Here is a 22,478-nt window from a genome sequence, read left to right on the forward strand (position 1 = left end):
TCCCTGATATCAACCAATATAAGTAGACAAGAAAGACTGAGGCGAGAGGAAGAACTAAAAAGGAAAAGTGATCTCCTTTTCTGATTAATCCATCCTCAGAAGAAACATTCATCTACAAGTTTTGTCTCCATATCTAAATCTAAGAGCAAAATTGAAACATTTACCATGATGCATAGTAAACATGTCTACCAAGAAAGATAATGGTAAAAGAACACAGCAATTCTGAAATGCCTGACTTAAATTATCTACCATCAAGATAAAAATTAAATTGGAGAGAAAACCTTTTCTAAAATACAATAAAAAAATAGCTATCTTTTACTTTTTCAAAAAATTGATTTTAGAGAGAGAGAGGAAGGGGGAGAGTGAGAGAGAGAGAAACATTAATTGTTCCACTTGCTATGCATTTATTGGTTGATTCTCGTATGTACTCCGACTGTGGATAGAACAAGCAAACCTGGCAAATCAGGACAATGCTCTAACTAACTAAGCTATCCAGTCAGGGCTATCTTTTATATTTTTATATTATTATTCAAAAGGCAATAAATGTGTATTGTAAAAACTTTTAAAATATAAACAAACAGAAATAAGATAAAAACAATATATTCCTATTATCAATAACAGTGTACACAAGTGTCACTATTACATTTCCTTGTTACTATTACTTAAAATCAAAAAATTAATCTGGTTCAACAGCTTTCAATAAAGCTAAGGCTGAAATCTAATGTTTTATACAAAAGGGACAACATACCATGAAATTCTGTTAGTTTTGATTCAAGTACATAGAATTCAAGGTATCTTCTGTAGACAGACCAATGTTCAGGCTCATGCCCAACTGTAAATTGAATGAATACACACTGAGTAATAAATAATTTTACAAACTACTATTAAAAAGATGCAGTATTTAAAACATTAAGTATACAAATATGGAAATTATTCCAGTCTTCATAATTTATTTCTTGGCATCACATTTAATAATGTGATTTTATCCCATATTTTATCCCATATTTTAATTTTAAATTATTTAGAAGACATTGGTAAATTCACCTATTTATGAAGTTATCTCAATAATATGTACATTTTTCTACAGTAGAATCACATAGCTGACAGGTTTCAAAATATTATGCAATTATTTTTTAAATTTCATAAATATGTATTTCATAAAAATTTATAGTCAATTTTGGGTCTCTCAAGTTTTTACTAATTGTTCTATATTATCTGTACTAATAAAGTAGCTATTAGCTACTGACCACTTAAAATAAGGCTAATGTAAGAAATGAAATTTTAATTTTAATATAACATAATTTAATTTTAATTTTCACATGTGGACAGTGGCTACCATACTGGATAGCAAGAACTAATAGTTTATACCTGAAACCAGTATTAATTTTGTTAACTAGTGTCAGCCCAATAAATTCAATAGTAAGAAAAAAAAGCACTAATGGTTTAAAGAAATGTGTCAGGTCAGCCTGCCTATTCCAATTCCAGTTCCCTCATATTTACTAACTACAGAATGGGGCAAAAGTAGGATTACAGTTGTTTGTATGGAAAATACAATAATTAATAAATAATAATACAAGAATAAACTGTGTTTTGCATACTTACAACTGTAAACCTACTTTTGCCATACCCTGGATGTAAACTTGAACAAATAAATTAACCCCACTGTGCCTTAGTTTCTTTACATAAAAATAATTGTACCTATTACATAAAATAATCCCCCTGAGGCACTTTTGTACAGTGCAAAGCACAGAGTAAGCACCCCAAATGTTAACTACTATTACTAGCATCTAATGTCATTATAGCATTGATTTGGAAATGCAATGGATCAAGTCAACTAAAACCACAACAACCCCAAAACAACAACTGTATTCAGAGAAAAACCAACCTGCTATGGTAACAAGCCATAAAACAAATTCTAATTTTTTTTTCTTCACTGGTCTTAAATATCTATATTATATTTAGTTTTGGTTTTAAAACACCTGAAACTGCTACTTTGCTACACATGTAAAATCAATGTAGTATTTAAATGATACACTTTTTTTCCCCTTATAGGCCATCATGGCTTCCTAAGAGCACATATTATACTGACTGTAAATATCTACAGCACTGCTGACAAAAATTATCCTAACAACACAGTTTTAAGATTTTTTTGGTATTGATTTTATGATTAATTATTAAGCCAAAGTTTTTAAAAATAAAGAACAAAACTGAAGAATAGCTGTCAAAAAGGCAAAAACAAAAGTATATTCCCAAAATATTTAAAAGTGTAGCATACATAAATCTTTGAAAAGGAGGTAAAAGTTACTACATGTTCACATATTTATACTGATAGGGAATTTAGCTGAATAGGAAGTTTTAAATAATTTTCCAAGAGACAAGAGGCAGATTTTCAGTACTAGACACATGACACAGCCTAGTGTGGTAACTGTTTAAATTGCTATGGATGCTGCCTACCCCCATCATTAGTACAGTACACACCTAAAACCACCAAAAGAAAAAAATAAGCAAAACATGAAGAAAACTTGTAAAGTTGTGTTTGATCATATTTTTATCAATTCTAATTTGCTGACAACAACTGAGGAGAAGAAATGCTGTCTTAATAAAATTGGTATAATATCTCCTATAGTGCTATAGGCATAAATAATAGTCAATTAAGTATAAAGGCTAATGATAATGGGAGCAAAATCATTAAAATAAAATTATATAAAATGCCTTTCTGGATTGTTAGGTGTCTTGCAATTGCAGGCATCTACTGAATAAGTGTTGGTTGAATAAATTAATTAACTAGTAATAGAGATAACCTAGAAAATTCTAAGTTTTCATTTAATTTTTTTGTTCTGTACAATTATCTTTTGGATATGCAGTTATATCCAATAGTTATAAATGGCAAAATGATTATTCCTGATAAATACAGACTAACCAGAATCTTTTAAGAAAGGCACTCATAAAGCTTCCTACCTGCTCTTCTATCATTCCTTTCAACATCAATACAAAACACAGGTATTCTTTCCTTTTTCTCCCTCCTTTCAGAGGAGGGATCTTCAAAGAAGTCTACATATGGAATGCTAATTTTCCATGCAGCAAGGTTTCGAGGAGTATTAGGTGTGCTCACAGCTTCCACTGGAGAATCATCTTCCATTACAACAATACCTTCTTCAATCTGGAAAAAAAACACCAGGAAAAATGTAGTATTTCCAGGACCTTTAGGCCTGACTTAGAACTATAAAGTAGTATGTCCATATAAATTCTATAATTTTTCAATACTTCTGAAAGTAGGTGATATCAAATTTTCTACTGAAAATATAAAGATAAAAAATAAACTACCGGCACCAACTCTGGGTCTTGTTATATCACCTATATGTGAAAATTCAATAGAAAATAGGAAATAGATACTTCAGTTTACTGGAAAAAGGTATTTTTAAAAATACATAGAAAAATATTTAACTTTGGTAATAAAAAGAAAAAATATACTCATATTTTTTCATTTAGGGTTATGAAATTTTATCAATGTTACCAGTCATTGATGGAGATCGCACAGACAAATTGGAGCTGTGATATAAAAGGGTAAGCAAAAAGGTTGCTGGTATGGAAAATTATAAATTAATTAAAAAATAATAAAATGAACTTTTACATACTCACAACTGTATACCTCCTTTTGCCCCACCCTGTACTGCTGATTACTAGACATACTGGCACAACCCTTCTAGACAGCATTTTCACATTGTGTATTTATAGAGACATAAAACAGTTTCAACCAAAAAATTCCATTTCTGGGAATTATTCTAATAAAAGTATGTATTCCAAATAAATGTTTTAAACTGGGAAAAAGGCACAAGTATTCACTGCAGCATTATATTATATAAAATTAGAAAAGAGGTCTCAAAGGGACACACCTCTATACAATTAAGGTTATTTTTTTAATGTGCTGGCTTCTAAAATGTTAACAAAAGTTTAGAATAATAAATATTTTTTAAAAAATTGCTTGAAGAACAATTATTATTTAAAAAATAAACATGTTCTAGAAATATACAAAAAGGAAAAAACTGTCTATTGCATTAAATTGAAAGAGAGCTTTTTAAAAATATATTTATTGATTATGTTATTACAGTTGTCCCATTTCTCCCCCTTCACTCCACTCCGTCCTGCCCACCCCTCCCTCCCACATTCCTCCCCTGTAGTTCATGTCCATGGGTCATACATATAAGTTCTTTGGCTTCTACATTTCCTATACTATTCTTACCCTCCCCCTATTTTCTACTTACCATTTATGCTACTTATTCTCTGTACCTTTCCCCCCTCTCTCCCCCTCCCAGTCCCCTATTGATAACCCTCCATGTGATCTCCATTCCTATGGTTCTGTTCCTGTTCTAGTTGTTGGCTTAGTTTGCTTTTGCTTTTATTTTAGTTGTGGTTGTTAATAACTGTGAGTTTGCTGTCATTTCACTGTTCATATTTTTGATCTTCTTTTTCTTAGATAAATCCCTTTAACATTTCATATAATAAGGGCTTGATGGTGATGAACTTCTTTAACTTGACCTTATCTGAGAAGCAGTTTATCTGCCCTTCCATTCTAAATGATAGCTTTGCTGGGTAGAGCAATCTTGGATGTAGGTCCTTGCCTTTCATGACTTGGAATACTTCTTGCCAGCCCCTTCTTGCCTGGAAGGCCTCTTTTGAGAAATCAGCTGACACTCTTACTCCTTTGTAGGTAACTGTGTCCTTTTCTCTTGCTGCTTCTAAGATTCTCTCCTTCTCTTTAATCTTGGGTGATACAATTATGATGTGCCTTGGTGTGTTCCTCCTTGGGTCCAGCTTCTTTGGGACTCTCTGAGCTTCCTGGACTTCCTGGAAGTCTACTTCCTTTGCCAGACTGGGGAAGTTCTCCTTCATGATTTGTTCAAATAAGTTTTCAATTTCTTGCTCTTCCTCTTCTCCTTCTGGCACCCCTATAATTCGGATGTTGGAATGTTTCAAGATGTCCTGGAGGTTCCTAAGCCTCTCCTCATTGTTTTGAATTCTTGTTTCTTCATTCTTTTCTGGTTGGATGTTTCTTTCTTCCTTCTGGTCCACACCGTTGATTTGAGTTCCAGTTTCCTTCCCATCACTATTGGTTCCCTGTACATTTTCCTTTGTTTCTCTTAGCATAGCCTTCATTTTTTCATCTAGTTTGCGACCAAAATCAACCAATTCTGTGAGCATCCTGGTTACCAGTGTTTTGAACTGTGCATCTGATAGGTTGGCTATCTGTTCACTGCTTAGTTGAATTATTTCTGGGGCTGTGATCTGTTCTTTTATTTGGGCCCTTTTTTTTTTTTGGTCTCAGCAGGCCTGTTATGTAAAGGGGCGGAGCCTTAGGTGTTCACCAGGGTGGGGTAACGCTGGTTGCTGTGCTGTGATGCTGTATATGGGGGAGGGGCCGAGAGGGAGCAATGGAACCTGCTCCACTCTGCTGGATTTCAGTCACTCCCTCCTCTACCCACAATCAAACTGGGCCCCTCTGGTGCTGATTCCTGAGTGGGTGGGCTTGTGCACGCTCTAGGCCCCTGTGGGTCTCTCCAACGAACTCTCCTGTGAGGCTGGGACTTTCTCCTGCTGTGGCCTCAACCCCCATGGGTGTTTTCAATCAGAGGTTTGAGGCTTTATTTCCCCTGCGCTGGAGCCCTGGGTTGAGCAGTCTGTTTTGCTCCCCCACCGTTCCTCCCGGTTTATGTATGTGCGATTGTGGGGCCGCGGGGTATGCTAAAAGTAGCACTGCCAGCCCTGTTTGTTCCAGAATCCTCCAGTCTCTGGGTCCAGCTGTGTTGCTATGAGTCCTGTCCTCCCCGGCTGCCCATCTCCGCCCCTCCTACCAGTCTGGACAAATGTTTCTTCTTTATCTCCTTGGTTGTTGGACTTTCTTGAGGTTCGATTTTGTCAGTTCTGGTTGTTTTTTGTTTTTAAATTGTTGTCCTCCTTTTGGTTGTGCGAGGAGCACAGTGTGTCTACCTACTTCTCCATCTTGAATTCTCTCTGAAAGAGAACTTTTGAATTGGCACATTCTAATACCATCTGGTCCTCTAGACATCCCTGTCTCATGTTCAAGGGGGCAAAATGTTATACAGATAAGCACACTTTTTAAGGCAATGAGTCAAAGGCTGTAGCACTCAAGAGCAAACAAGTAGTGGATACAGTTCCAGAATTCTAGCACCGTACCTTCTAATGAATTCTTTTCCTCCCCACACAGTCCCTTAGCGATAATCCCTTTTTTTGTACTAGGACTAAAATGGCTTTCCATAATTCCTAATAAGACCATTAGTGACAATTTTCCTTTCCCCTAAAACTCCTAAACAAGACAAAAAAGATTCCATGAGGTCCCACAGCTTAGAATTAGCACAGTGCCCTCTAAATTCTAAGTGACACCATCTTGGTCTGGGTCCACACCGCATCCACCACCTCCTTTTCAAATATTAGAGATTACTTTGCCTTCTTTTCTTACTTCCAATTATCATCATCTTTGGTTCCAATCAAGAATTTTCATCTGTGCCACTACCAAAGAGGGCTCTCTGTTTTTTAAAGATACCTTTCTATTCCTGAAGCAAAAATACAAATTGTATTTCAAGTAATTAGGAAGAACAAAAGATAAAAAGTACATCTTCCCCCACAGAAATTATGTTTTGAGAAGTTCACAGTAATATAGGTAAATGCTTTTGTTATCATATTGACTGTGGAGAGAGCAGGACAGCAAACTACATATATAATATAGCCTCATCACAGTAAAAATGACAGCAAACTCAGTTATTAACAACCACACCTAAAACAAAAACAAGAGTAAACTAGGCAAACAACTAGAACAGGAACAGAACCACAGAGATGGAGATCACATGGAGGGTTGTCAATAGGGGAGTGGGAGGGGGAGAGGGCGGGAAAGGTACAGAGAATAAGTAGCATAGATGATACGTGGAAAATAGACAGGGGGAGGGTAAGAATAGTGTAGGAAATGTAGAAGCCAAAGAACTTATAAGTATGACCCATGGACATGAACTATAGGGGGGGAATGTGGGAGGGAGGGGGTGGGCAGGATGGAGTGGAGTGGGGGGGGGGAATGGGACAACTGTAATAGCATAATCAATAAATATATTTTTAAAAAATAAAATAAAATACTATATATATATATATGGCCTCATCAATGGAGGTAGAAAGGGACAGATATTTTTTTAAAAAGAAAATCACCTAAATGTTAATAGAAGTGGTTATTGGGTGGTAGGCTTATGGGTGGTTATTTTAATTTTTTTCCACTTTATTATTAAAAAATTGAGACTATATGAGGTCTGTCCAGAAAATGTCCAGCCACTGTTAATATAAAGAGAATTGTTTGTGCAACACAGGTGTAACCTGGCAGCCAGGAAGAGTGGACTGGAATGCACATACATAAACAATGATGACTTCACTGTACTAGTCAGTGGGGGAGGTAAATGCCATGGAGTGAGCATGTATACTGTGTGTCCATTGCATTCAAAATGAGTGAGTGAGTAGAGCAATGAATCTACATCAAATTTTGTGTTAAGTTTGAACATTCCTCCATGGAAACTATTCAGATGATTCAGAAGGCCACAGCTATGGGCAACTGGTGATTGGCAGTTTCATCATGACAATATACCCACTCACACATCACATCTCCTCAAGAGTTTTTGGGAAAACAGCAAATCATCCAGGTGACTCAGCCCCTCTACAACCCAGATTTGGTGCCCTGAGATTCTTGCCTTTTCCCAAAACTACAATCAACTTTGAAAGGATAGATATTTCAGATTGTTGATGAGATTCAGGAAATGGCGATGGGGCATCTGATGGCAATTAAGAGAACTGTGCGAGGTCCCAAGGTAACTACTTTGAAGGGGACTGAGGCATCATTGTGCTGTGTACAATGTTTCTTGTATTTTGTATCTTTTTCAATTAACGTCTCTATTTTTCGTATTATGTGGTTGGATGCCTTCTGGACAGACCTCGTAATATGTTTAAAATTAAAAAAAACCTAACAAAACATTATTTTGAAAAATGACTCCTTCCTCTGTCTACTGTCTTTATTCTATTTAAGGAGAAACAGGGATTAAAGAGAAAAAATGCTATGTGAATTATCTAAAAAGGAAAATAAAGGAAAAATAAGATTTTCTTCCATTTAAATTATAAAGAAGCAACAATTCTCCTTAACAATTCATCAGTGCAATGATGAAGAGGCCAAAAGGAAGGTGTAAAGAGTGCAAATGGGTTTATTTACTCTTCTGTCCCTGTTTCTTAGTTATTACCAATTCATTCACTACTATTCTTCCATTTTACACCCAGTTTAGTATATTCCTTACAGGGAAACTCTATGCCCTTTATAAAAATATTTCATTGTTTATGCTATCACAGTTGTCCTACCTTTTCCCCTTCATTGCCTCCACCCAGCCTGCCCCCACTTCTATAGTTCCTCACACCATTGTACATGTCCATGGGTCCTTTGTGTATGTTCTTTGACTAATTCCTTCACCTTCTTTTATTCAGTTCCCAGTGCCCCCATCCCCTTACGCTGTCAGTCTATTCCATGATTCTATGCCTCTGGTTCTATTTTGCTCATCAATTTATTTTCCTCATTAGATTCCTCTTATAAATGAGATCATATGGTATTTGTCTTTCACCAACTAGCTTACTTCACTTAGCATAGTCGTCACCAGTTGCAACCATGCTGTCACAAAAGGTAGGAATTCCTTCTTTTTTCTGCTGCATAGTTTTCCATTGTGTAAATGTACCACAGTTTTTGGTCCACTCATCTATTGATGGGCACTTAGGCTGTTTCCAAATCTTGGCTATTGTAAATCACACTGCTATGAATGTGGGGTGCATAATTTCTTTTGAATTGGTGTTTTGGGATTCGTAGGGTATATTCCCAACGGTGGAATCACTGGGTCAAAAGCAGTTCCATTTTTACTTTTTTCAGGAAAATTCCACACTGTTTCCATGGTGGCTGCACCAGTGTGCATTCCCACCAACACTGCATTAGGGATCTGTTTTCTCCACATCCTTGCCAGCACTTGTTTGTTGACTTAAGGATGACATTCATTTTGGCAGGCAGGTGTAAGGTGGTATCTCATTGTGGTGTTAAATTGCATCTCTCTGATGGCTAATAATGTTGATCATTTTTTCATGTCTATGGGCCATTTGTATGTCCTCCTTTGCCCATTTTTTTTAACTGGATTGCTTGTCTTCCTGGCATTGAGCCTTTATATATTTTGGAGATTAAACCCTTGTCCAATGTATCACTGGCAAATTATATTATCCCACAGAGTCAGTTCCCTTTTCATTTTGATCATAGTTTCTTTAGCTGCGCAGAAGCTTTTTAATTCCCAGTAGTCCTGTTTATTTTTTTCCTTTATTTCCCCTGTCCCATGGTATATATTGGCAAAAATATTGTTACATAAGATATCTGACATTTTAATGCCTACATTTTCCTCTAGAGCTTTTATGGTATCAAGATTGATATTTAAGGTCTTTTATTCATTTTGAGTTTATTCTCGTGTATGTGTAAGATGGTGGTCTAGTTTCCTTTTTTTTTTTTTTTGCATATACCTGTCCAGTTCTCCCAACACCATTTATTGAAGAGACTGTTTTTAATCCATTGCATGCTCTTGCCTCCTTAGTCATTGACCATAGGGACATGGATTTATTTCTGGGCTCTCTATTCTGTTCCATTGATCTATGTGTCTGTACTTATGCCAGTACCAGACCGTCTTGATTACAGTGGCCTTGTAGTATAGTTTGATATCAGGTATTGTGATCCCTCCAACTTTGTTCTCTCTCAAGACTGCTGTGGCTATTCGGGGTCTTTTTTGGTTCCATATAAATTTTTGGAACATTTGTTCTAGATCTGAGAAATACGCCATTGGTATTTAATAGTAATTGTACCTAATCTATAGATTGTTTTGGGTACTATGGACATTTTAATGATGTTAATTTTTCCAATCCACGAACATTACCATATACCTAGGCTTCCACTTGCATCTTCTTCAATTTCTATCTTTATTTTCCTATAGTTCTCCGAGTACAGGTCTTTCTCCTCCTAGGATAAATTTATCCATAGGTGCTGTTGTTGTTGCAATAGTAAATGATATTGTTTTCTTAGTTTCTCTTTCTTATAGTTAATTATTGTTGTATAAAAATGGCATTGATTCTGAACATTAACTTTGTATGCTGCTACTTTGCCAGATTCATTTATTAGGTCAAATGGTTATTTGGTGAAGCCTACAGGGTTTTCTATGTACAATGTTATTTTGTTTGAGAATAATGAGTTTTACTTCCTCTTTTCCAATTTGGATACTTTTTATTTCTTCTTCTTGCCTTATCACTGTGAATAGGATTTCCAGTACTATGATGAATAAGAGTGGTGAAAGTAGACACCCCTGTCTTGTTCCTGATCTTAAGGAAAATGCATTTAGTTTTTGCCCATTGAGTATGATGTTGGCAGTACAATTTTTGTATATGGCCTTTATTATGTTGAGGTATGCTCCCTCTATTCCCACTTTGGTGAGTGTTTTCATCATAAATGGGTGCTGGATTTTATCAAATGCTTTTCTGCATGTATTGATATGATCATGTGATTTTTGTCTTTCATTTTATTTACATGATATATCACATTTATTTATAGCAAATATTGTACCATCCTGGCATCCCTGGAATAAATCCCATTTGATCATGATGTATATTTTTTCATTTATTATGAATCCAGGTTGCTAACATTTTGTTAAGGATTTTAGCTTTTATCTTCATCACAGCATTGGCCTGTAATTTTTTTTCTATGTCGTGTTTTACCTGGTTTTGGAATAAGATAATGCTGGCCTCATAAAAAGAACTTGCAAGTCTTCGCACCTTTTGAATTTTTTGGAATTGTTTGAGCAGGATGGTTATTAGTTCTGCTTTGAATGATTGGTATAATTTGCCCTTGAAGCCATCTGGTCCACAGTTTCTGTGTGCCAGCTTTTTGATTACCACTTCCATTTCACTAGTAGTTATTGGTCTATTCAGGTTCTCTGCTTATTCCAGATTCAATTTTGGAAGATTGTATGTTTCTAGAAATTTATCCATTTCACCCAGGATGTCCAATTTCTTGATATAGTTGTTGATAGTAATTTCTTTCAATTCTTTGTATTTCTGTGGTGTCAGCTGTTACTTGTCCTCTTTCATTTCTGACTTTATTTGAGTCCTCTCTCTTTTTTTTTATGAGTCTGTTTAAATTTGTCAATTTTATCTTTTCAAAGAACCAGCACCTGGATTTATTGATCTTTTGACTTTTTTTGTGTGTGTGTCTATGTCATTTATTTCTGCTCTGATCTTGATTATTTCCTTCCTTCTACTTGCTCTGAGCTTTGTTGTTGTTTTTCTAGTTCTTTTAGGTATAAGGTTATTTAGGTTGTTTATTTGAAATTTATCTATCTTCTTTAGGAAGGCATGTAATGCTATGAATTTCCCTCTTGGAACTGCTTTTGCTGTCTCTCACATGTTTTGTGTTGCTGTGTGTTCATTTGTTTCCAAGTACTTTTTATTTCTTTCTTGAGCTGATTGTTAATCCATTTATCATTTAATAACATGTTATTTAGCTTCCACACATTGGAATGCTTTTGAGTTTTTTCCTCAAGGTTGATTTCTATTTTCAAGCCATTGTGATCTGAGAAAATGCTTGCTTGGCATGACTTCAATTTTCTTGACTTTTAAGGCTTACTCTGTGTCCTACCACACTGTCTATCATTGAGAATGTTCCATGTGCATTTGAGAAGAATGTATATTCTGCTTCTTAGAGATGAAATGTTCTGTATATATCTTAAAGCTACTTGATATAGTGTCATTTAATGCTGGTATATTCTTGTTGATTTTTCGTTTGGATGATCTGTTCATTGTAGACAGTGGGGTATTAAAATCAGCTATAATGACTGTATTGCTGTCAATCTCTTTCTTAAAGTCCTCTGAGATCTTTTTTATATATTTAGGTGCTCCTATATTGGGTCCATATATGTTTACAAGGGTTATATCCTTCACTTGGACTGAGTCCTTTGTCTGTTATGGTCTTTGTTTTGAAGTCTATTTTGTGAGATAGAAGTATTACTATCCCACTTTCCTTTCACCCCCATCTGCATGAAATATTTTTTCCCTACTTTCATTTTCAACCTGTGTAAATCTTTAGTTCTGAGGTGGGTCTCTTGTAGACAGCATTTATGCAGGTTGTACCCATTCAGCTACCCTATGTCTTTTCTTTGGAGCATTTAATCCATTTACATTAAAGGTTATTACTGATAGGTACTTATTCATTGCCATCTTTCACCTTTGTACCTGTGTTCCTCTATTTCTTCTGCTTCTTAAAGCCATCCCTTTAGCATCTCTTGCATTGCTCGTTTGGTGGAAATGTACTCCTCTAGCTTTTTTGTTGTCTGGGAAGCTCTTTATTGCATCTTCAATTTTAAATGATAGCCTTGTTGGATAGAGTAGTTTTGGTTGCAGGTCCTTGCTTTTCATCATTTTTAATACTTTATCCAATTCCTCCTGGCTCGAAGTGTTTCTGTTGAGAAATCAGCTGACAGACTTATCAAGCTCTGTAGTAGACAACTAACATTTCTCTCTTAGTGCCTTTAAGATTCTCCCTTTGTCCTTAAACACTGCCATTTTAATTGTGATGTGTCTTGATGTGGGCCTCTTTGTGTTCATTCTGATTGGGATTCTCTGTGCTTCCTGAACATGTGTGAATCTCTCCCTCACCGAGTTAGGTAAGTTTTCTGTCATTTCTGCAACCAGGCTTTCTATCTTTTGCTCCCTTTCTTCTCCTGGTATCCCTATAATGCAAATATTGTATGTTTCATGTTGTCCCAAAGCTCTCTTAGACTATCCTCATTCTTTTAAGTCTTTTTCATTTTGTTGCTCTGAGTGGGTGATTTTTTTTTACCTGGTCTTCCAAATCACAGATTCAATCCTCTGCTTCATCTAGCCTGCTTTTAATTCCTTCTGATATATTCCTCACTTCAGATATTGAATTCTTCATTTCCAACTGGATCTTATTCATAATTTCTATGTCATTTTTCATGCTGACATAGTTCTCAAGTTTTTGAGCATCCTTATAACCTCTACTTTGAACTCTATGTCAGATCATTTGCTTGCCTCAATTTCATTTAGCTCTTTTTCTGGGGATTTCTTATTTTCTTTCACTTGGAGATTGTTTTTTTGTTTCCTCATTTTATCTGCCCATTTTTTAATTGTTTTTATGTATTAAATAGATCTGCTTTGACTTATGTCTTGTGCAGTAGGATTATGTAGTAGGAGTTCTGTGGGACCCAGGTGCCACATCCTTGATCTCCTGATCTGGTTGCTGTAGGAGTGCTCTTTGTGTAGTTTATGTGGGCTCTCCCATTGTATTTGGGTCCTGAATTTTGTTGGCTTGTTCGTTGGTGGAATCTCCCCTCCAGCGGGCCAACTGAGAGACTCAAACCCCACCACATCTTGTATGCTGTTGTACAGTGGTGACAGAACAAAGCAAAACAACACACACAAAAATGAAACCAAAACAAGCAAACCCCCTCCAACAACAGCAGCAATATCACCAACAAAAGATTAAATAATAATAAAGGTGGAAAGGGAAATGGAATACTAGGGAAAGCAGAAAAAAAGGAAAAATAACTAGAGAAAACCAAAGGGCAGAAAAATGATAATGGGAGGAGAAAAGCGAAGAGAATATGAATAATATGAAAAACAGGAAAAAGGGACAAAGAATGAGAAAGAATAAAAAAATAAGAAAAGAAAGAAGAAGGGAACAATGGGGTAATCAAAGGTTAGAGTAAAATAAGAGATATGAAAGAAGAAATAGAACAAAAATAAAAGGAAAAGAGACTTCCTGTCAAGATGAGCATAGGCAGGCATGGCTCATCTCTTTGCACAACCGCAACAAAATAACAACTAAGATATAAAACAACCATTGCTCAGAACTGACAGAAATCAAGTTGAATAGAAATCTGACAACTATGGAATTAAAGAAACCACATCAATCCAGACTGGTAGGAGGGGCAATGATGCAGAATGAGCTGGTCCCACATCCACGTGTGGTTGACAAAAATATGGGAGGAATATGCCTGGACTGAGGAGTCCCTGCTCCACACCAGGCACTCCAGAGCAGGGTTCCAGTGACAGGAAGATAAGTCTCCACAACTTCTGACTGCAAAAACCAGTGAGGATTGAGTCGGTGGGAAAAATTGCTGGAGCCCAAAGCAGTTCTTCTTAAAAAACCCACACACAGACTCACCTGCACAGACTCACTCCCTCTGAGCTCCAGCAATGGGATGGCGGCTTCAGGAGTGCCAATGGTGGGCAGGGGGAGGCTGAGGTGTCTGACATCAAGGTGAGCACAGACCATTCTCCCTTTTCTAAACCTTCCCCCCACAAAGCCAGGACAGTGGTGCCACATCTAAGATTCCATCAACCTGGACAGTGGTGCCACATCTAAGATTCCATCAACCTGGCAAACACTGTTTGACCTGCCTTGGAGTTTCCAGAGACTCCACCTCACCCAACTTATGGGCCAACCCAAGCAGCTTTTCCATTTGAATGGTCTTTGCTCATGCTTCACAACTTCCTAAATCCTCTCAAGCAAGCTGTAGCTGGCCTCACTGAGCTCCAGGCCCAAAAGTAGCAGCCTAGATTCACAGCTTGGCATCACCTGGGAGTATCTAAGCCCAGCACAAGTAGCAGCCATCTCAGATTGCTTTATAACTCAGGCAGGGTGGCCCTGGGCAAAACACAGGTTGGGGCTGATCTTGGCCTGCACTACCTGGGAGACGCTAGGAGCCAGCATATCCAGTGGACAGCTACAGACGATGTCAGAGCACCACCACCTTACCCCTCCACAGTTGGTCCTCCATGGAGGGCAAAGGTTGGTGGTAAGTAGTCACAGCCAATCCTCGTAGATAACTGACCTGGGTAAATCCCTCCCATTGATCTGCCAACAGCAACCAAGGCTCAACTATAAGAGGAGGGTGTACTCAGCCCACATGAAGGGTGCACCTTGAATACCCAGCTTAGGAGATAGCGGAGGCTGTACCAGTGGACCTACAGGACACCTATTGCATTAGGCCACACTACCAAGACATGGAGTCAAAGCAGCTCTACCTAACATATAGAAACAAACACAGAGAGTCTGCCAAAATGAGGAGACAAAGAAATGAGGCCTGAATGAAAGAACAGATAAAAAACTCCAGAAAAAGAGCTAAACAAAATGGAAATAAGCAATCTCTCAGATGCAGAGTTCAAAAGATTGATTATAAGGATGCTCAAAGACCTTAGTGAAGACCTTAACAGCATAAAAAACACCCAGTCAGAAACAAAGGATACACTAATTGAAATAAAGAACAATTTATAGGGAAACAACAGTAGAGTGGATAAAGCTGAGAATCAGATCAATGATTTTGAACATAAGCAAGCAAAAAACAACCAATCAGAAAACAAGAAGGAAAGAGATTCCAAAAAAACCAAAGGTAGTGTAAGCAGCCTGTGGGACAACTTCAAGGTCTAACATTTGCATCATAGGGGTGTCAGAAGGAGAAGAGAAAGAGCAAGACATTGGGAAAATGTTTGAAAAAATAATGAAAGAAAACTTCCCTAATTTGGTGAAGGAAATAGCATGCAGGTCCAGGAAGCACAGAGTCCCAAACTAGAAGGATGCAAAAGGTCCACCCCAAGACACATCATAATTAAAATGCCAAAGGCTAAAGATAAAGAGATGGAAGGGTAGGTGTGGGAGAATGGGTGAGAGAGAGACAAGGGGATTAAGAAATATGAATAGGTAGTTACAAAATAGCCATGGGAATGTAAAATACAGTATAGGAAAGGGACTTAGAACTTATATGCACAACCTATGGACATGAACAAGGGTTGGGGGAATTGCCTGAGGGAGGGGGTGGTGCTGTGGGGGGGAGGCAGAGGGGGGAAAACCAGGACAACTGCAATAGCATAATCAATAAAGTATAATTAAAAAAATAAAAGGAAAAAATAGAAAAAATAATCAAAAGGCTATGAAAAAAAATCATGGAAGTAATGAAAAAAACGAAGTGGTATTCGGCTCAGCAGAGTTTAGTGCTTGCCCGCTGAGTTCTTCTTTTGGCTGTAGTTCTGATGTTGTTTGAGGCTAGTTTAAGCCACTGTCAGGTACTGTCCATGTCTAGCCCTCAGCAGCCCACTCGAAGCTACAGGTCATCCATAGTTTGTAACTGATACCTCCAGGCTTGGCTTCTCCCAGGATAGGCCAAACTGCTCTGCAGAGCAGGGTTTTATCAACACTGGGTCAAGGGGTGTGTCAGCAAACATCCTAAGTCACCAGAGGATCTGCCTCTGCCTGTCTCTGCCAACCAGCCTGCTGTCAGTCTTAAACTAGTCAGAGACCCAACTGCTACTGAGAGGGCTTCTGTTGGAATCAGAGGGGATGGGACTCCTGGATCTCCCATGGCACATGCCTTTCAGACTTTAGGAAAAATGGTGGGTGTGTGCCCCTGTCCCTGAGCCACTAGTCTGAGTCTGTCCAGGATTATTTCCCTGGACTCAGCAGGGCAGGGCCCCTTGTAGGCAAATGAGTAGGGTCTCCATAGCTGAATTTTGGGTCTGCTGGAAACTAGAATGGTGTTTCTATGGCTCTCCCATGAGGGGGAGGTGCCAGTCTGTCCGTCTTGGAAAGCATATGGAATGACTGTGCCCTACAGCTTCTCCTGACACCCCTGAGTCTGTGTAGGTTCCTTTCTCCTCAGTAAGGGTTGAGATGCAGGATGGGAGAAAAGAAAAGGAAAAACCCCACATAAAACAAAACAAAAAAAACCAAACAACCCACATAAAAGGGCAAAAAAAGATGCAGGGTGGAGGGAGCAAGACTGCAGAGGAAGGGTGGGATGAGCAATATCCCACAGGGTAAGGTAATTCTTTTCTCTGGGGAGGTGCTTGCTCTTCTCAAGCAAGGTGACTGCTGTGGAATCCAGGTATATACTAGCACAGAAAAACCCAGGGCCACCCCCCTACTTCTATCCCCACTGCCTCCTACTCCACACTCTCCTTGCATGACTCCAATGTGCACCCTCCCTTCACTGGGGCCCAAGGTGAGTGGTTGGGAACACAAAACCTGTGCTTTGGCCCCTTTAAGAATTAAGAAAAAAATAGTAGCTTTGTCTCTAGCAGGTCTTGTCTCTCCCCAGCAGAGAAAAATCCCATGGTCTTTCACTGCTGGATGCTACATGGTTGTCTGATCCTGGCACTGGTACTCTGTGCTTGGGAGCCTGGTTTGCGGTCCCGGCTTCTCTCTCTTCTAGGGGAAGCTCCCACTGCCATGCTTCCATCTCAGCCCACTGCCCATGTGAACAGGACTGGCCCCTTTAATGACCTCGCCATTCCTACCAGTCTCATGGTGTTTTTTGCCCATCCATGGTTAAAAGTCTCATTTTCGGGTAGTGTTCAGTTTATTTCGGGTGACTATTCCCCTCTTTAGTTTTATTTACAGTTTGGTTTTGGGAGGAGATACACGATATATCCTCCTATTCCACTGCTATCTTGTGACTCCCCAACAAAGTCTATGTGTTAATTATCTTATCGCCAGTGTTCAAGGTCATTAAAAAGCAATATGAAGACTTGAGATCAATTAAGATTTGTTAAACAAATGAAAAGTACAAATAAGACAGAAGTTCCCTTTAGTGAATTCAATTAATTCCTAGGGAAGACAATCATAAACACATAATTTCAAATACACTATGGTACATTCTTTAAATATGATCTAATAGGAGTACAAAGGAGGAAATGTTCAATTCTTCTTGGGGACTCAGAGAAGGGCTCATTGGGGGGCATTTCAAGAAGAACAGCATGTGCCAGAATCTGGAGATATAAAAGAGCATGCTGGGTATAATGTGCATATAAATCAACTGAGGATCCTATTAAAATGTAAATTATAATTCAGTAGGTCCATGATAAAGCCTGAGATTCTGTATTTATAACAAGCTCCCAGGTAATGCTGATGCAAATAACCCATATATCACAGTTTGAGTAGCAACAGTTTAGGACATCTATGAACAACTCTGTACGTCTGTACCATATGGTTGGAAAGGAATAAGATCAGGATATGAAGTAAAAGCCTAAACAAAATATGGTAAATCATTTGACTCAGTTTAACAGAAACCGTTCTGGCCTTAGTAAGCAGTAACTTAGTGCTCAGGAATTTTAAAAATTAGATTAGCACCGTGAAACTGTAATAACTAATGGAAGAATGGGGAATATAAAAGAAGTTTGAAAGAAGAAGATAAAGAAGAGGAAAAATAACAAGTGAGTATATCCAATTACTTTATACCATTGTAAGTGTGGAGTTATACAGGGATCACATTGAAGAATATTTACTTACAAAGTCATCTTCACCTTCAGCTAAACCATAATTAGGCAACATTGCTCCCTCCATGGTGGTACTTTTGAATACTCCCTTAATTTTGCTACCTATTCTGCTGATTCCAAATGATTCTCCTCTTTTCTGTGTGCTCCTAAATATTAAACAAAGATGTATCAATCATAAGCCAATTATCTCAACAGTCTAGTTTACTGTAAATAATAATGAAGAAAAATAGCTGTGAAGTTATAACTAACATAACCTTTTGGATTTCTCAGTCATAGACTGGCAAAACATCTCAAAGGAAAAGATTTAAAGTTTTAAAAATGGAAGCAATGCATAAATGGGACAATATTTATTAACAAATATTTGAAATTTACCTATTTTACTTTAATTTTAAAACATAAACTGAACTAAAATGTTTTTAAAGTGAGAGCCCCCTAGTGGTACATGGTTAATACTGCCATACATATTTTGAAATAGATTTTTTTTAATGTTGTAAGACGAAGTTCAAAGTGGAGTATCCATTTAAATTGTACTGCTTTGCCCTGGATGGTATGGCTCAGCGGGTTGAACACTGGCCTGCCAACCAAAAGGTCACTAGTTTGATTCCCAGTCAGGGCACATGTCTGGGTTGTGGGCCAGGTCCCCAGCAGGGGGCGCACAAGAGGCAACTGCACATTGATGTTTCTCTCCCTCTCCCTTCTTTCCCCTCTCTCTAAAGATAAATAAATACAATCTTAAAAAAAAAAACAAAAGCTACAACTTGCATTAAGAAAAAAATATATAAAACTATGACTTTCTCAGTACTCATTTTAGACAGAACTTAACAAAAAAATATCTGTCCTCTATGACAGAAAGTTTTTAAGCAAAATACAACGTTTTAATAAAAAGAAAAGCACAGTATGAAGTGCATCTTATTTAACTTCAAAGTAATAAAAACAAAAAATGCCAAAGGGAAGGGTTAGTACTGAGTATAAGAACAAAAGCAAATGTAGCTTAAGAAAGCAGGCTGCTCTGCCATGTATTACTATTACCCATAATAAACCAATATATACTGGCTTTATAATGTTTTTCAAAAGCAAATATCTAAAAGCAGAAATACGTAGAAAGCAACTACAAGAAAAGCCAGGTTTCCTCTATTACAGCCTACTGCTCCATGTTTCAATAAATAAAAACATAATATAACTTTTATCCAATTTAAAACTCATGCTCACTATGTTCTACTGCCCTTACAACAGATACCCAAATAAAAATGACTACTTTAAAATCCAAGAAAGTTTGCTTTGAATGCTCAATGAATAGCAATAATTTCTATAAGCAAAACTTACTAAAATAATGCAACAATTACAGAAATAGAAGTAAACCAATCAAGCTTCAACTACACCAGGAATATAACATGCGCATGTTATATATGTCCAAGGAGCAAATCACACTCACTTTAAAAATGGAAAAACTCTACTAATAAATTAAGTATTAAATAGTAAAAAGGGTACTTAAATAGATTATTTCATTTTAAAAAGCATGCAGTTAGTGTTTTTAAAAATCCAGAACTGTAAACAAAATTCTAATAGAAATGTTTCTAAAAACAAATATGAAAATGTTGACAAAATATTATAAAATCTAAACATCAAGGATTTAGAAAGATTATTCTAGTCTCTAGAACCTAGACAGACCATAAAACAATTGGATCTTTTGAAATATGACCTATTTCTAAAATATCTCACTTGTGATTATGCCCAGAAATACAGAAATATTGTACTTCTTGCTTTTAAAAAATTCTTTAAACACAAATAATTCTAAAAGTAAGTTAGCAAAATCAATAACAAAAAAGGGAGTCAATAACCTTGAAAAGCTAGGTACTAGGCTTTATCATTTTATTTTTATACTGACTTTTTTTTATGATGACATAAGGATATACTGCTACTTCAAATAGGGGATATCTATAATCAAAGTAGAGGTTAATTTTTAAAAGATACCACAATTAGCTGATATTAAAGGCAGTAATAACACAATGTATCATTATTTTCCTTTTTAGTTGTACTTAGTTGGTTTGGGTGTACCTTCTAGACTTACATAAATAACATACAGAAAAGAATCACATGCTGTCTCAAAACTTACCGAAAATCATCCAAACTTAGGCTACCTCTGCAATAACAGATATGTGAAATTATATAAGGAAAGGAGAGAGAGAAAGTCCAGATATTAAACAAGCTTCACGTTAGAACACAAAACAAAATTTTAAAAGCTTTAAAAGTTACAGGTGGACAACACTCATCTTTGCAAAGGAAAGGAATTCTTATGAATAACATGATAAAGAAAGGAAAGAAAAACAAAGTACAAGGGCTGTTTTGAGGAATATGAGGGTATGAATTCTAGATCATTAAAAAGAAGTTCTTAAAAACACAATGTCAGAAATAAATTGTGTATTTGTTGCCCTCATTTAGGCATACCACTTGTTCGACACAGTAGAAAGTACGCAGAGACTACCAAAAACTTGACACAGAAAGCAAACCTGTACTTTCCGGCATGGAATTCATGTCCGTATTAAATAAAATTATGCATGCTTCACACATTTTTAGTTTGCATATTTTAAAAAGTATGTTTTAAGTTAAGAAGCAAAGTTAACAAAAGATCTCTAAATATTTTTATATTGAATTTTCAGTATAGAATGAAACAATATGTATTAAAATTTTACTTTTAAGATACAATTAAATAGAAAATTGACAAAACATATGAACAAATACTTTACATATTTTGTCATTTAACAGCAAATTAGCAATGCTACACTAAATTTTCAAGGAAAGAATATAAACAAAGTCTTTTACTTATTGTATATAGTCATAAATGAGTCATTAAACAGAGTCCTCATAAGACTGAGTTAATATTAGAGTCAGGTCAATAACAAGGAAAACTTACTTTATTTTAAAAGAACATAATCAGTACTCAGAAAAAAAAGAACCCATATTCTTTTCCTGTTTATTTTCTATTTTAAAGCCAACAAAAGTAGTGCATTATGTTAGAGGCAACTAGGTATTCTCAAAGTGGCAAAGAAAGCTTTCCATCTATGAAGTTAGGACCCTGACTTAGATTTAGCTACTCTGCATGCTTGTAAGATCAAAGAACCACTTCAGCTTAAATGGTCCTATATTGGAGTTTCATTAAGCTGAATATCCTAGTGTGTACTCCAAACATCCTGAGTCCATAAACGTGTAGAAATTTCACCTGCTTCTCAAGTGATGCTAAGAAATTTGATAAAAAGTTTGAAAGTATTCAAATGAAAGAAGAGACACATGGATTGGGTAAAGAATGCTATTTTCAAAGGCATGGATGGGACTTCTGTAAAATTAAGTCAATGTTTCATGGCTATAATATACAAATTTTAGGGGGAAAAGTGATGATATTTTTACAAAGAATCAAAAAGATATTTTCCACCTTTTAGAGAAGTTATTACATGTATACTACTTATACTGAAGCATTATGTAAGAATACTCAACATTCGAAATAATCCAATATTTCTACAACCCTTGGTTATGTCAAAAAATGCAATACACATATTCTCTCCATGGCTAAGATTTTCACATTTTTCTCTGTACTACCTATCTACAAAATGACTCCATTTTCTACCAACTTTCTCTTTGTACCTCATTTCCAATTTATTTATATATTTATTAGATCTTTGCTCAGACAAACTGGAAGGTGCTGAGCAATGTGAATATTATGTAGATTTATGGATTTGATATCGTGTCAATTTTGTACATATTACAATTTAAGTACAAATCAAGCCATTATTTAGTTTATAAATGGATAAAACCCCTCTCGTCTGTTATCTTTCTTTAGATCATTTGCCTGCACACATTTCTAGAGAGTCAGAAAGGAAAGGCAGAAAATCCCTCTACTTTTTTGTACTCTTATTACTTAAAGTACTCACTGGGGTGAGGGGATGGGGTACTGTCTAAAATTGAGTTATCTGTGGATTTCATTTATGTGTGCAGTCCACAGTCTCCAATAAAGCAGATAATCAAACACTAATATGGATTAACTGTGGGATTAACAAGGCAATGGTGTGTATCTTGTTAAAAGTTTTGTAAAAGAA

The 22,478-nt window shown here is 36.5% G+C and overlaps 1 protein-coding gene across 8 annotated transcripts in view; it reads right to left on the reverse strand.

Moving 5' to 3' along the window:
* SNX14 (sorting nexin 14) overlaps window positions 1–22,478 on the reverse strand; it is an 87,963-nt gene that overhangs the window by 17,636 nt on the left and 47,849 nt on the right. For 6 of the 8 annotated variants that reach the window (XM_045184808.3, XM_024576672.4, XM_024576674.4 and 3 more), the window contains 4 exons: window positions 20,504–20,530; window positions 18,404–18,536; window positions 2,959–3,160; window positions 749–832 (listed from right to left, as the gene is read on the reverse strand). In XM_045184808.3, the coding sequence (XP_045040743.2) occupies window positions 749–832; window positions 2,959–3,160; window positions 18,404–18,536; window positions 20,504–20,530 (446 nt within the window). The remainder of the gene's footprint in view (window positions 1–748; window positions 833–2,958; window positions 3,161–18,403; window positions 18,537–20,503; window positions 20,531–22,478) is intronic. The other 2 variants (XM_024576676.4, XM_024576673.4) reach the window with 1 other exon arrangement.

Source organism: Desmodus rotundus, chromosome 11 (genome assembly GCF_022682495.2).
Source record: "Desmodus rotundus isolate HL8 chromosome 11, HLdesRot8A.1, whole genome shotgun sequence".
Classification (NCBI taxonomy): Eukaryota; Metazoa; Chordata; class Mammalia; order Chiroptera; family Phyllostomidae; genus Desmodus; species Desmodus rotundus.